General features: G+C 37.0%; 1 protein-coding gene across 1 annotated transcript in view; it reads right to left on the minus strand.

The window, feature by feature from the left end:
• Positions 1-664: 664 nt before the first annotated feature.
• AP3B1 (adaptor related protein complex 3 subunit beta 1) overlaps positions 665-14,902 on the minus strand; it is a 217,981-nt gene continuing 203,743 nt past the window's right edge. Inside the window, exon 27 of the mRNA XM_042448309.1 lies at positions 665-1,438. Coding sequence (XP_042304243.1) covers positions 1,285-1,438 — 154 coding nt within the window. The 3' untranslated portion in view covers positions 665-1,284. The remainder of the gene's footprint in view (positions 1,439-14,902) is intronic.

Consider the following 14,902-nt stretch of genomic DNA (forward strand, 5'->3'; position numbering starts at 1 on the left):
ACAATGCCATGCTGGATCCAGAAGTGAGACATATCCCACCTGAAACCCCACAATATTATTAAGATAGAACACTTGGGGATTTATGCCTGTAGGATCAAATTTAAGTAGTGAAAAGTTTCCCCAATATTGCCAGATCAAGAATTAAGAAGCAAAAACTAGTGAAAATCATGGCAACAACTTGAGATTCTATTGGGAGGGGGGGCATAACTGAAGAACTAGCTGTATAGCTAAGAAGTAATCACATTTTAAAAGAGAGATTCAGAGAGAAGATTTGAAAACCAGTGTTACAAATGATTCTTGGCAATTTTCCCCTTTCCACAAAATAGATCATATGGTCCCATATAAAAGACTCAGATGCTCAAGTACAGTAGGTCCTTGGTATCTGCTGGGGTTTGGTTCCAGCCTCCCCACCACCACCACCACCATGGATGCCAAAATCCATGGATGCCCAAGTTCCATTAAATATACTGGCATAGTAAAATAATAGAATGGCAAAATCATGGTTTGTTCTTTGGAATTTATATATTTTAAAAATATTTTCAAGCCATGGATGCTTGAATCTATGTATAACAAAATCCATGCATATAGAGAATTGACTGTAATATCAAATTTGAATAGTTATTTTTTAAAAAATGTTTTGTCCAATAAAACAGAAATAAGCTAATTTATCATAAACATGACTTTATTAAAATCTTAATTTTTAGGAAATTAAGATTATGGCAGCTGTGGTAAACAGTTGGATACAAATAAGCTCAAGAACAGAAGGATACAGTAGCTGGTCAATAAACACTGCAAAATTTTATTTCTCTCACCGTGTCTCCCCATACATATGTAAATCCAATCCAATGGACATGCATGATGTAGCATTTGATGCTGATTTCTGCAAATTTTATTTTACTGTTCTGATTAGGCTGATTTTTGGTACCTTATTCCTCAGTTTTTTCTTGTTTTCATGAAAGGCTGAGGCATGGGAAGGAATATGATGAAAACAGAATAGAATAACAAGCTAAGTCTCCCCCCCTGCCCTTACAAATAACATTTAAGAATTTAGCTGACAGTAAAATACATGTTTCTTTGGTTGCAAAGCAGGGGGGAAAGATGCAAAGCACTTGCTTGTGTGATAAATGCACACTATAGCATTCTAAAACAGGAGACAAGAATGTCAAGAGTGTATTCTTCCTCCAATGCCAGATGGAAAGGCTATTATTATAAATGAAAGGCAGCAGTAGTCGATGCCAGGCACTTTTGTTGTGTGCCAGATTCTGAAGTCCAGATGTAAGCAGGTTACCCCTGGGACAGGACAGGCTTCAGCTCCCGCAGTAGTATAGAGCCAATCACCGTTTTTTCAGTGTTTATGATGAGCCGTGCTGTAGATCCTTCTTCCAGCTCCACAGTGACCAGCATCAGTGACCCACTATGCACAGTTTTAGCTGCAAACCTAGGGGATGAAATCAAAATCTGTTAACACCTTCACACAAAATAAAAAACAAGAACCATATTTTGTCAAAAGTTTAATGACTGTAAGTATCATCCCCATAACAGAAAAGGTTCTTGAACTGCACTACAACATTAATGCACTAATACTATATAAAGACAATCTACAATCTAAATATAATTTAGAAACAGTTAAACATGCTAAAAAAGGAAGCCCATTACATCCATGGATCTTTAGATTTAGAAAAAAAAAAGATGAAAAAAAGACCTTTATCTGAAAACAGAGCTTCTAAGAGAATATATATTATTTTGGGTTATTTCAAATGATAACAAGGCAATCTACAACCCCCACCAAAGAATTAAAGTGTTAACATTTTGTGGACATAAACAGCTTCAAGGGAATGGTCATTCTCCCTCACACATGAAGTGACAAGTACTCTAAATTAAAATTAATATAAAATATACTTTATCCTATGAAACATATGACAAGATTATATAGTTAAAGGCAACTTGAGATCTAATCCCCCATTACTAAATTCCAAGACATGAAAAACTGACTCATTACATGGAATTAAAAGCAAAACTAGTCTTTTAAGCACTTCAATTGACTGAAAAGCCATTTTAGGAACAATGAACTTCTGTCAATCTGCTTAATTCATTCTGCATGCAGAGCCAGGCCCCAGAGACAGGAAGGAAAGGGATGACAACAGCCTACCCTTCCATGTTCCACAAAACAAAGCCCCCTCCCATTTGAAAAAAAAAAGAAAAAGAACCCAGAGCACAACAAAGTTGCTGCACATGGGCTTTTGAAAACACTAACAAGTGTAGAGCAGGTCTGTGACCCTCCATGACCCCACTTTGCAGGGCCAATTCCCTCTCTCCTTTCTGAGTGACACGTGTCTGAATCAGAGCCATCTGCCTCAATTTGCACAACATCTTCAGCCACAATAGGACCCAGTTAGCCCTGACAACGGCTCACAATACATAAAAATAAAACTGCTGTGCTGACAGCACACCATCAGCTATTCAAGAGCAAACCAACTGGTCAGTGTCTCATGTCTGACAATTAGCACAGGCCTTGCAGAGCGCCTCCTGGGGTCCTTAGGGATCTGTTTAATTACCATCAACATAAAAGAGGGAGTTTATCAGCAGATACTCAAAAAGCTTCACTCTAGACTTAATTAAAATATTAGCCTCTTCAGCAGGAAACAGATTCCCTATAAATGAAAACTAATTTCTCTCTTTTTTTAAAAAAAAAAATAAGCACATCAACTTTAAAATCTTGTAACACATTACACTAATTTAGGAAACAGAAGTAATTCTTCAATATCACTCTTCATGGGTCAATATATTTCTTTTCTTTAAATAAGATACACAGTTTCCAATCTTTACATGCCCTCCCCACCAAATGCTGGTCAATTGCTTCAAGGATCCTATTTTTATCAAAATGTTAAAATCTGTAATTTTTGCCCATCAATTCGGAAAGGCTGCTAATATGTAAACAGTAGCCTTATTAGTCTCTTTATTTGTTTAACACTCATCTTGGGACCACAGAAGCAAGATATGCCTGAATTCCACACAATAAAAGCTCTGGAGCAGGAGCTCCCATGGTTTTGCATAGCCCCAAGGCTCATCTTACTCCTGGTCAAGTCTAAACTGCAAGTGATATAAAGTCAATGTTATTATAAAAGCAAGCAGACCCCAAAGGCATGATGGGGGTCAATTCTGGTTGGGTGCCTCTGTAGGTCACTTAAGCAATTAGGTAAGGAAAAGTTATTTGAAATGCATACCTTGGAAGTCCTTTTTTTTAAAAAAAATAGGATTAAACTGTCAGGTACTAAGAAGTCAGCAAAGTCTGTCTTATACCAGCTGCTATCTTCTCTCATAGCAGGAATTAATACTGCTTTTGTGTCTAAGGGGACCAAATGTTGGAACCACTTACTGAAATCAGATGACTAGTAGAATCTCATATTGTACTACAGTGTTATAGAAAAACCCAAGCAACTATTTAAATCAGAAAGCAAGGGTGGTCACAAATTATTATGGGCTGTGGGAAGTAAACACCTCTTTCCTGACATCTGAAACACTAGCAATAGTAGATATTCTAGACTCACTTATCGACAATATGGTATTCCAAGACACATGGCTATTAGAAAGCAGAGAACAGAAATGGCATGGTAGTTATGAAACCATAAGGGATAGAGGGAACCCAGTTCTTTAAGGACAATTCCAATTCAATTACATATTATTATTATTATTAACCTTTATTTATAAAGCGCTGTAAGTTTACACAGCGCTGTACATATAAAACAGATTTTATTTATATTAAATTTTAAAAAAGGAAATTATTTAAATGAGGTGTCCAGACACCTGACACCCATCCAAGCTTGCTTTAGATATCAGGGATTTCTCTTTTGGGTTGAGGGGGGAAATTCCAGAAGGTTGTGTACACCATTTAGAAGTATGATATGATACACGACTTGCCTCATTACATAAAATTAGGACAGAACCAGGTTTAAAGAAACAGCTATGCTCCCATACATGTAGTTTACTTAGGAAATATGCTTTATATGTATTGATGTAAGACGTCTGAATGTGAATAATCATGCTATGGAGGAAGGGGAAGCCTGACAGTTGTATAAGAGGATGTATATGGATGAGAGAGATGGGCAGTGAAGAAAGCTGACAGAAAATAAATAAACTCATTTGAGATGTAGTGCTGCATGGACAGTCAAAAAGACTGAGGATATCATGGACAGTAAAAAAGACAATCAAATAGGTCCTTGAACAGATTAAACTCTAAAACTCTTCCTGGAAGACAAGGGGACAAAACTTAGACTATTGCACTTTGGCCACATCTTGAGATGGCACGATTCACAAGAAAAGACAATAATGCCAGGAAAGGTAGAAGGCAGTAGAAACAGAAGAAGATCACACACCAGTGGACAAATTAAATCAGGGAGTCCTCGGGATTGTATCTACAGAACCAAAGCACAGCAATGGAGGATAGAGAGTCTTGGTCGCCATGACTTGGGGCCGACTTGACATGGGTCGCCATGACTTGGGGCCAACTTGAGGGCAGTTAACAGGGAATTGTGTGGGGAAAAGGTAGGGAGATTTCTTTCCCTTCTCTTATAATATTAGACATCAGAGTTTTCCAGTGAGAAAAAAAATGATAGGAGGTTCAGGACTGATAAATGAAATATCACCTCATGCAGTGTATAGTTAAACTATGGGATTTACATTGCAAGAGGTACTTATGGTCACCAACGTGGACAATTTTAAAGAGGATAAGGATATCAAGAGCCATTAGTCATGATAGCTATATATTACTTCCAATATCATAGGTGGTATACTTGTAGACACTAGTTAGTTGGGAACATGAGAATGAGGAACCTAGCTGTAAACCGCTGTGGGAACAGAAGGTGGGACAAGATGGGCCTTTGGTCTGGTTGAGCCTGGCTGTTTTTCTGAATGTATCCAATTAAGATGCTGGATAAATATATTTGCATATTATGAATTAATAGTGTGAGCCAACCAAATAATTGTTATCTATCTAATATTTATTGATTTTTTTATTAGTATGCTTATGACTGGCAATAAAGCCATGTCCTCTTTTTTTAAAAAAGATAATCAACAAAAATAATGCTTTTTGCTCTAAATCTAACTAAGCTACCAAAGGCTAATAGTCATGACGGCTACATACTGCTTGCCATATCAGAGGTAGTGTGCTGCCCAACACAGGCTGCTGAGTAACAATCGGGAGGAGTACTAATTGTGCTTATAGGTTTTCCATAACCATCTCGCTGGTGACTGTGAGAACATAATACTCACTAAACTAGCATCCAGGCTGATGTAGCAAAGGTTTTCTCCTGTTCTCACCTTCTAAAGATCATAAAATTAATATTAACCACAGCATCATGCATTGCTACATAATCAGCCCAGTAGTCTAAAGAAAGCACAATACGGATCACAAACTTTTTTTTTACTTGTCATTATTTATTTCTTAAAAACAGAGGATAATTAGGTCCAGTAGACCAAGATTTAGTATATTAATGTATAATTCATCATAAAAATAAGTTGATACTGGAAGAAACAAATGAAGATATAAACTGGATTTCAAAACCTCCACAATACCCATCGGTTAAATCTATGCATCCATCAAAATTGGAATGAGTAAATCCATCGCCTCCACAGACCAAGATTGGTTTTGTATGGAGAGTTATTTGTCCTGGACTCCCAAGGAAAGCTTTGGTCACCTGAGAATATTTCCATCTATGGCACTTGATACTTGCTGGCTCAGGCAAATGAGGCATGATCTCTTTCAGATGGTCAAGGGTCAACTGTTGTACCCTTTCCTTCTCACACTCCAAATATTCTGTTCCAAAACATATAGTAGTGTGGACAACAACAGATGGGCCAATTTCAGGGGATTCTATCTACATAATCAGCCCAGTAGTCTAAAGAAAGCACAATACGGATCACAAACTTTTTCTAAACATTTTTCTTGTCCTTCCAATGTAGATTGTGAAATTTACAAGGTGGTGTAGAATTCATACCTTTTGCAATTAAATATTAACACTTGAAAGAATTTAACCTTTGACAAATTATTAATGTATAGATTTACAACCAAATCCTTGTAACACTTATTGCAACTAGTACTACAACATGTTTTCTCTTTTTAGTAATCTTGTTTCTAGTTCTTCCCTGTCCTAAGTTCAATTTCTCCTCTTTTCAGATTTAGCTAGTCACCAGAACCTGTTATAATAGTTCATTCATGCTAAAACCTTTCTCCCCTACCCTGTACATGCAACCTTCAATTGCTGCCTGATGAAGCAGACAGAATCCTATTAGTAAGAAAGACGATCACAAGATGCAATGCCCAGCCCAAGCTATACACAAATAATTAGCCCAAAGTTGACAAATGTGCAATGAAGTCACACAATTAATGCATGTAGGAAATGTGCTCTGAATTAGTCTTCTGATCCCAAATACTAGAGTGAAAGGCACAAATAGGGAATTTTGTATAGTATTAGGGCAAAAACATTTTAAAAAAATCAATAGTCAATGTTCTATAATGGCTACAAATCTATGACCAAAGCACAACCCAATCCAATAGTCCCATAAGATTCTCAATACAATCACATTAGCCATCACCTGTGGCATAAGAATATATGAAACATAAAAAAGTTGCTATATATTAAAGATGAAACATGGAGTGTGCAACCTCATGTTTCTCTTGTAATGTTATTGTTCAGTGGTGGGATGTTTCTTCTTTCTTTGGTGGAGCCTCTCCTTCAAATCTCTGTCCTGGCCTGTTTTTATCTATTTTAAATCTAAAAACTGTAGCTACAGCTCTAGACACTAGTGCTCTATACCTGTCTTATGCAGGTTAAATTCAGGTTTGATAACATACAACTACAAAAATATCAATGCAGTTTTATTTTAGCCTGAAAATACAGTTGTTCTGATTGAACAAACAATTCAACCAGGGCATTCAAATTTCCTGATCAATTGCACCTACAAGATTACTGTAATTTCAAATCTCTAGGTATGGCATGGCTTCCTCCACTGATATGTACCACAGCATAGGCAAGATAGCAACATCTAGAATCTAAGCGTAAGGACATATCTGTCTTAAAATGTCCGTGAATTTTACCAATACAATGCCCAATTTGGCTTGTATCAGAAAATTACAGTCATTTTGCATTTTAGTACCATATGTCATTTATATTGGTATGACATTTTCCCCATTAAAAAGGATTGGAATCTCTGACTTTTAGTATATTCCTGTTAAAAAGACAACTTAAGAAGTTAGTGGAATTGTTTCCTTTCCATCTAGTAAAAGCAGATAGACATTTCAATTATAAAACTGAGCATATACACAAAAGGATCATTTTGCACAACGAAGTGGTTTAGTTAGATAAAACTGGTTTACAAACATGAAATAAATTCTGCTAAAGGACTGAGGCATATAAGCCTTTTGATTTTTACTACAAAGAAGTGATCAACATATTTTGCTTTGTAATTTCAGATACAGAAGCAGTGCTGTCCTCTAGTGGACAGGAAACAGGATGGTAGTAATATTACTTTAATTCACTTAAACATCCAACAGCATGCATGTGCACATATACACCCAGAAGCAATGTTGCACTGTTTCTATATAAAAGAAATCTGGATTTCAGAGACTCATAAGTAGTAACGTTCTGCAAAGATTATCATCAGGTATTTAGCAGACAAGATTTTAAAACAGATATAAACAAAATTAAAATACTTATGGACACATAGGCCTTCATATTTTCTCCACCTCACATTAAAATATATGGGGAAAATTATTTAATCATGCCAATGGCCGTGATCACAAATATCAGCACTGAAATATATTAGATAATGTTCTATTTTCACTGTTCCAATTTTGCTATACTTAGGGAGGAGATGTACAGAGCATTTCCTTAAGAAGTAATGACAAAAAATGTCCTGGTGCTTTATTAATTACAGGAGGAGTAGAAGGCCACAGGTTTAAAATAGGATGGTCATTAACTATCTCTGAAAAATGTTTGAAGGTCATTATTGACTTTAGAAGTCAAGTATAAGGAAGGTAAGAATAATTAATACCACAGTTAGGTAATTTTAAAGCTGAGTAGCATGATAGGAAAGGTCTGTTTTTTCCCATGACTATATTTTGGCTTGACCCACTTAACAATCAGTTCAGAAATTATGAGGGAAAATTGTTAAATGTTTCAAACAAATCTGTCTAACAAAACTAATGTCTATAAATAAACCACTAACACATTCTAGATTGAAAAACTAGTATGTTTCTATAATTAGAAATATTAAAATTCTGGATTTTCTATAAACGGCTGTAAGAACAAAGTCCCCCACAAGGTTACAAAATAACATAGGATGCACTTGACTCCAAATTTATGTGACTACTTACTCTAGTGGTATGATAGAAAGACAGGACAGGTTGCTTACCCGTAACTGTAGCTCTTCAAGTGGTCATTTATGAATTTACACAATTGGGTTTTCCTGTGCCTCCACAATTGTGTAATTCACATGAGACCACAAAGAAGGAGGACAGGTGGCATACCTGTAGCTAATTCTTCAAGTAGTCACCTGTGAATTCACACAATTGTGCACGTGCAGGAAAACCCAACTGTGTGATTCACAGAGACCACGAAGGAGAAATATTGTAATCTAGAACAAATGTTGGGCTTTGATAAGTCACATGGATTGTAGACAGCAGCAGAATTTTGCTCCTCCTCTTAGGTAGCCTCTGATAAACTGTGCTCCCTCTTCCTACATAGCCATTATTGACTGGCATTGCTGAGCTTAAGAAGCTTCAGCTGGTGCTTTCCTTCATTAATTTAGGAATCTTTTATATGTTCAAGAAATGGCATTGGAGCTGCTTTTCCATGAGTCTATACCACATTACTGTCATTTGTTGTTGTATGCCTTCAAGTCATTTCTGACTTATGGCAACCCTAAGGTGAGCCTTTTGTGCAATTTTCTTGGCAAAGTTTGTTTAGAGAAGCTTTGCCATTGTCTTCCCCTGAGGCTGAGAGACTGTGACATGGTCACCCAGTGGGTTTCCATGGATGAGCTGGGAATCAAACACTGGTCTCCAGAGACATGGTCCAACACCCAAAACACTACACCACACTGGGTCTCCCACAGTAAGTTCTGTAAAGATTACCTAATTACCCAAATGCGGCATTAATTATTCTTACTTTCCCTATACTTGACGTCCAAAGTCAACAATGACCTTCAACAGTAAGTACTGTCTTTCTCTGCATAAACTTATAACCATGCTTATGGTAGTAATCACGCAAGTCTTTACCATGGATTCACCAGAAGCAATAATCAGGATATTTGGGTCTGAAAGTGGTACTTTAAACATTATAGTAGTGCTGATGGACTACTGCAATGTTTTTTTTATTATTATAAAAGACATACAGTGGTACCCCGGGATACGAAATCACCGTGTTACGAAATTTCCGGGATACGAAAAAATCCCATAGGAAAAAACTGTTTCGGGTTACGTTTTTTTTTCGGCTTACGAAAAAAATTTTGGTGCTTTTCGGCGCTTTTTCACACGAAATCGCGGCTTTTAGCGCTAGCGCCTATGGCTTTTTCGGCTAGCGAAAGATTTCGGGTTACGAATGGCGCCGCGGAACGGATTACATTCGTAACCCGGGGTACCACTGTATTTAATTTTTGAGTAATCTGAGAGGAGCAGAAAAGTTGTATTTTATTACTATATACTCCTTTGGAACAAATTTCTCCAAGAAAACCCCATGATAGGTTTGCCTTAGGGTTGATCTAAGTTTGGAACAATTTGAGAAAACACAACAGCAATTTATTGGAATACTAGAATATTATATTCATGACATGCAGCAGTCTCTAAAAAATGACATAGGAAGCTACAGAAAATAAGCTGCAACTGATCCACAGAGGCAACTGGTACAATTTCCCACCCTACAACATCTAACACTACTTAATGTAAGGAATACAAACACTGTTGCCTGGTGAAGAGCATGATCTTAAGTGAGCATCCAAACCTTTGGGAGCAACAATGATTCAAAACAACAGAAACAACAGATCACTCTATCCCAAAGTGAAAAAAATATTTATGTTTGTTCATTGATAGTTAAGGCACACAAGGATAAGCCCCATATATTGTTGGGCAGAATGTAAGTGGGGAACTCAATTTATTGCACAAAAAATAATGCCTCCAAAGACAAAAACATCTATGATGGGAAGAACTAATCTTTTTCTAAAAGTGATAGAATTACAAACTAGATAGTGAGATACCTTCTGAGTACAGAGCGAAAGTGTATGGAATGCAATGCATTTGCAAGGTTAAATTTCCTTGCTCCTAACTACATTTCTCTTGCATCGCCTTTGATTTGATCCTCCTTTATCTAGTCCTCCTCAATTGGGAACATGCAACTTCTTCTATAGCAAGGGGGTAATAAAGAAATCCAAAAAGGTTGCTATGAATTGGGGGAATTAACTTATGAATGGCAAATGTCATACTATGTAAAGGAATGGAAATTAATATTATTTTAAATATAATTTCGACTTCTTAAAATGATATATAAAAATTGTTTGTGGGCATCTGAAATAGAACCATCTGCAGTGGGCATTTAATACCAAAAAAGTCAATGAAGAAGTTCAGCACAGTTAGGAACATGACTCATCAAAAGATATTCAAGGTATTAAAAGCTATTATTGCTCTGTTGTTGTTGTGTGCCTTCAATTCGTTTCTGACTTATGGCGAACCTTTCATAGGGTTTTCTTGGAAAGTTTCTTCAGAGGGGGTTTGCCACTGCAATCCTCTGAAGCTGACTTGCCTAATGTCATTCAGTGGATTTACATGGCTGAATTGGAATTTGAACCCTGGTCTCCAGAATCATAGTCCAGCCTTCAAACCACAACACCATGCTGGCTCCTAGGGCAAGCTAAATACCTATATATATTTAAAATGAAGTGCAAGACACAAACACGGCATATTACAGAATATAAAATAAACAAAGAGTATATATGGTATTAATCAACAACGTAGAGTTCCAACATTCTTTGATTTAATACAAAGTATAATTAAGGGATTTATGGCCCATAACTATTACTAAGTACTGCTGAAGACCTTTGATAGAGACTAACAGATGTTGTTTGACAATGGAATACTCTGCCTCAGATAATAGTGGAGTCTCCTTCTTTGGAGGTTTTTAAACAAAGGCTGGATGATCACCTGTTGGGATTGGTTTAATTGAGTATTCCTGCATGGCCCTTGTGGTCTCTTCCAACTCTATGGTTCTATGATTTTAAAATGGCCACACTACATGAAATCTTTCAAAATATACATTGCTTTTATTAGCTTGTTCTTGTATGGCAGTAGTGGGCAGCTTGTGGCCCACTAGACACAAGTGGACTAAGATTTCCTTCATTCTTCACTGACTGCAATAGCTACTGCTGAAAGGAACTGTAGACAAAGATCTCCTTGAGAGCCAGCCTCATTGCAGATCTAGAACAACATCCCCAATATAATTGCATAATGTACAATAAGTAGTTGTATAAACCATTTCCATGAAAAGAGTCTATTAATTTGGGCACCAAGTTGTAGGAGATTATCTATGATTACAATCTAAATGATTTTCAGGTTGCAATTCAATGTTAGCAACAGAATGAATAGGAAAAACTAATGTAGTTTTTCCCCCTATTATTTTTAATTCACTTCTTTCTTTTAACACATTTAATTGAGAAGACTGTTTAGTTGCAGCCATGACCAGTAAACAAGGCCAACATGAACAATGCAATGACTAGCTTTTAGATGTTACATGAAATTCAAAACAGATTCCAAGTTCAGAACTGACTACAAGTTGAGAGAGGAGTACTAACATAACTGTAGTCTCTTGTGCTCATTAGCTTTTCTCAAAGAACAATTACTTTCCTTTTTTAAATACAGCTTGCACATCTTCTCTTGCTTTAGTTATACCTATTCTCCCCAGAACCTGTATATGTGACAAGATAGACAGCTAATCTCACTCATCTCCTCCTCTTCTGTTTACATAAAGAACATTTTTTCAAATAAACTACTGTAATACAATATCTACTTGAACACAGATGGTCAGAAGGCTTAATTTAAACCTAATTTAAGTCTAATCCTAATTTATACTATTAACTATGAAGGCAGGAGATTTAAAAAGGCAAAGAAGAATCTTTCCTCCCCACCACGACACATCCACTTTTGCTCCCCATGTGGGTCACACCAGATGAGACCCTAGGGGGTAACGCCACTGCTCTCTAAACATCTGCCTTTTGACAGAATTGACTGTGGTGTTAGTCTGCATCAGACTGGAGCTCAGCAGAGGACATGGTGGTAGTGGGGCAAGGTTCAGTGAGAGGAGAAAGGAAAGGCCTAAGTTATTTTTAAAAAATAAAATTTAAATTTTGTTTAAAAACATCACATCTTATCAAATTTTCACTTTAACCACATGAAACAATGCACATGTAAATATATTTAGGCTATGCATATTAGTGTAATTTAAAGGTATAATTTCATAGAATCATAGAGTTGGAAGAAACCTCAAAGGCCATCCAGTGCAACTCCCTGCCATGCAGGAATACACAATCAAAGCACCTCCAACAGATGGTCATCCAGTTACTGTTTAAAAACCTCCAAAGAAGGTTTCATGTGTGTGCTTTGACATAAAGTCTGCTCTCGATTAGCAAAACTAAAAAAAAAAAACTAAAAAAAAAAAGAAGTAAGGACTTACTCATGAAATCTCATTAAGGGGGAATACAGACAGCCCAAAGGGGACGACTTAGAACTTCCCCTTTTAGGCTGGATCAGGGCCACAGCAAATAGATGCACAATCCAGCCATCTTCCACCCCACTCTTTTTTGGGGAGGAAAAAAGCTGTCTCTTCTCCCAAAGAGCTGGCTTTTCCCCTGAAAGAGCCGGCTCTAGGGAAAATAGCATCTAAGCACCACGCCCCCAAGTGGGAGATAAGCCGGCCAGCGTGTAATCGCTGCTCCGACTTCTCTCCCACTGGGTGATGTGACACTTATAAACACCACACCCCTAAACAGCCCCAAGCGGGCTCAAACAGGCCATTTGTTTCAGCCCTATGTTATAATGACCAGACACAATCCATATAGTGTTGCACAAATCTTGGTTGAATAGTAACAGGATCATGAAATAGTGTATCTCATCTAAAAGATCCTTCGCTTTCAATGTGCTACTGGTGTGAATAATCTAAAATCTAATAACATTTTAAAAAATCAAATGTTTTCTACATACTGCTTCCGCCCTTCCATTTCCCCCCAAAAACCTAATGGAAAATGGAAAATGTATCTACCACTATCATACACAAATTAAAAATATGAACTGAGTCTGGAATATCAGTATGCAACAGGATCTTGTAGCACTTTTGAGACTAACTGTGCAAAAGAAGTCATAGCATAAGCTTTCATAGACTTGGTCTCCTTGCATTTGAGGAAGTAGACCAAATCTACAAAAACTTATGCTACAACTTCTTTTGCATAGCTAGTCCCAAAGGTGCTAAAAGATCCATTTACATACCAATTAAAGGTGCGGTTACTTCAGAAAAGTAAGGGTGCAGAATTAGATATCTGGTGAACAAAATAATCCACTTTGAAAAAGATATCTGAATCTACTCTACATTATTGACCACAATTACACAGAATAAAAACAGCCCATTCATTTTTGCTTGGCTGCTTTATGCAGTGAAAATTCTTCATACATTTATGACTGTAGCACCTATTATGAAATGTGAACAGTGATTATGGTTATCTGAGAACAGACCAATCTTAGAAAATACTGTAACAGGCATTAAGCAAGATCTGACATACTAAACTAAAAATCAAATTGCGCTTAATATATATTTCTTAAATTGTAAATTATTCTGCAGGCAATCATACATCATGATAGAAAAACCAGTTTAATAAATGTACAATCATGCTTTGTGCTCTTTTGTTAGCAAGGATGCATCTGAGAAGAGAGAGGCAGACATTTAAGGAAAAAGGTGAAAATAGGACAAAAGGTTGTGCTAGTTAAGTTGTTACAACTTGGTTCCAAGAAAAACTGCTATCTTTAATCTGCTTTTCATTTAAGAAAAAGGCCTATGTATTTTCTATTTTTTCATAATGAACATGCAGAACAGACATTGACATTTTCAAACTTAACGAAGAGCCTTATGCCACTTTGAAGACTAGTAACTTTTGTTTAGAAGAATTGGCAAGGTGTAGCAATTTGAGTGTTGGATTAGAACTCTGGGAGACCAAGATTCAAATTCCAGCTCAGCCATGGGAGCCCCACTGGGTGATCTTGAGCAGGTCACACATTCTCAGCCTTAGAGGAAGACAATGACAAGCCTCCTCTGAGTAAAATCTTGCAAAGAACACCCCATGATAGGTCACCCTAAATCAGAATCAACTTGAAAGTCATAACAACAACAAGATTTGTTTGGCATAAACTTTCCTGTACTGGAGCCCTGAAAAAATGTAATGCAGCCCAGAAAAGCTTAGGCCCACTAAAACTTATTAATCTTTAAGGTGCTTTCTTTTTTAGTATAATATTTTTATTTTGTTAAACAAAATAAAATAAAAATTGAAATCCTCAACTTTAGACTAATACATAATAATAATAATAATAATAATAATAACAACAACAACAACAAGTTTTATTTATAGACCGCTATTCCGCAATGATCATAGTAAAAATTGCAAGGCCTCTCTCCCCCTCAAGATGGTGGTCGGGAGGAGGGCTCTTTGTCTTTCCAGGCCAGGCCCCGTCTCTCCCCCTCAAGATGGTGGTCGGGAGGAGGGCTCTTAGTCTTTCCAGGCCAGGCCCCGTCTCTCCCCCTCAAGATGGTGGTCGGGGGGAGGGCTCTTAGTCTTTCCAGGCCAGGACACGTCTCTCCCCTCAAGATGGTTGTCGGGA

Source organism: Sceloporus undulatus, chromosome 2 (assembly GCF_019175285.1).
Source record: "Sceloporus undulatus isolate JIND9_A2432 ecotype Alabama chromosome 2, SceUnd_v1.1, whole genome shotgun sequence".
Lineage (NCBI taxonomy): Eukaryota > Metazoa > Chordata > Lepidosauria > Squamata > Phrynosomatidae > Sceloporus > Sceloporus undulatus.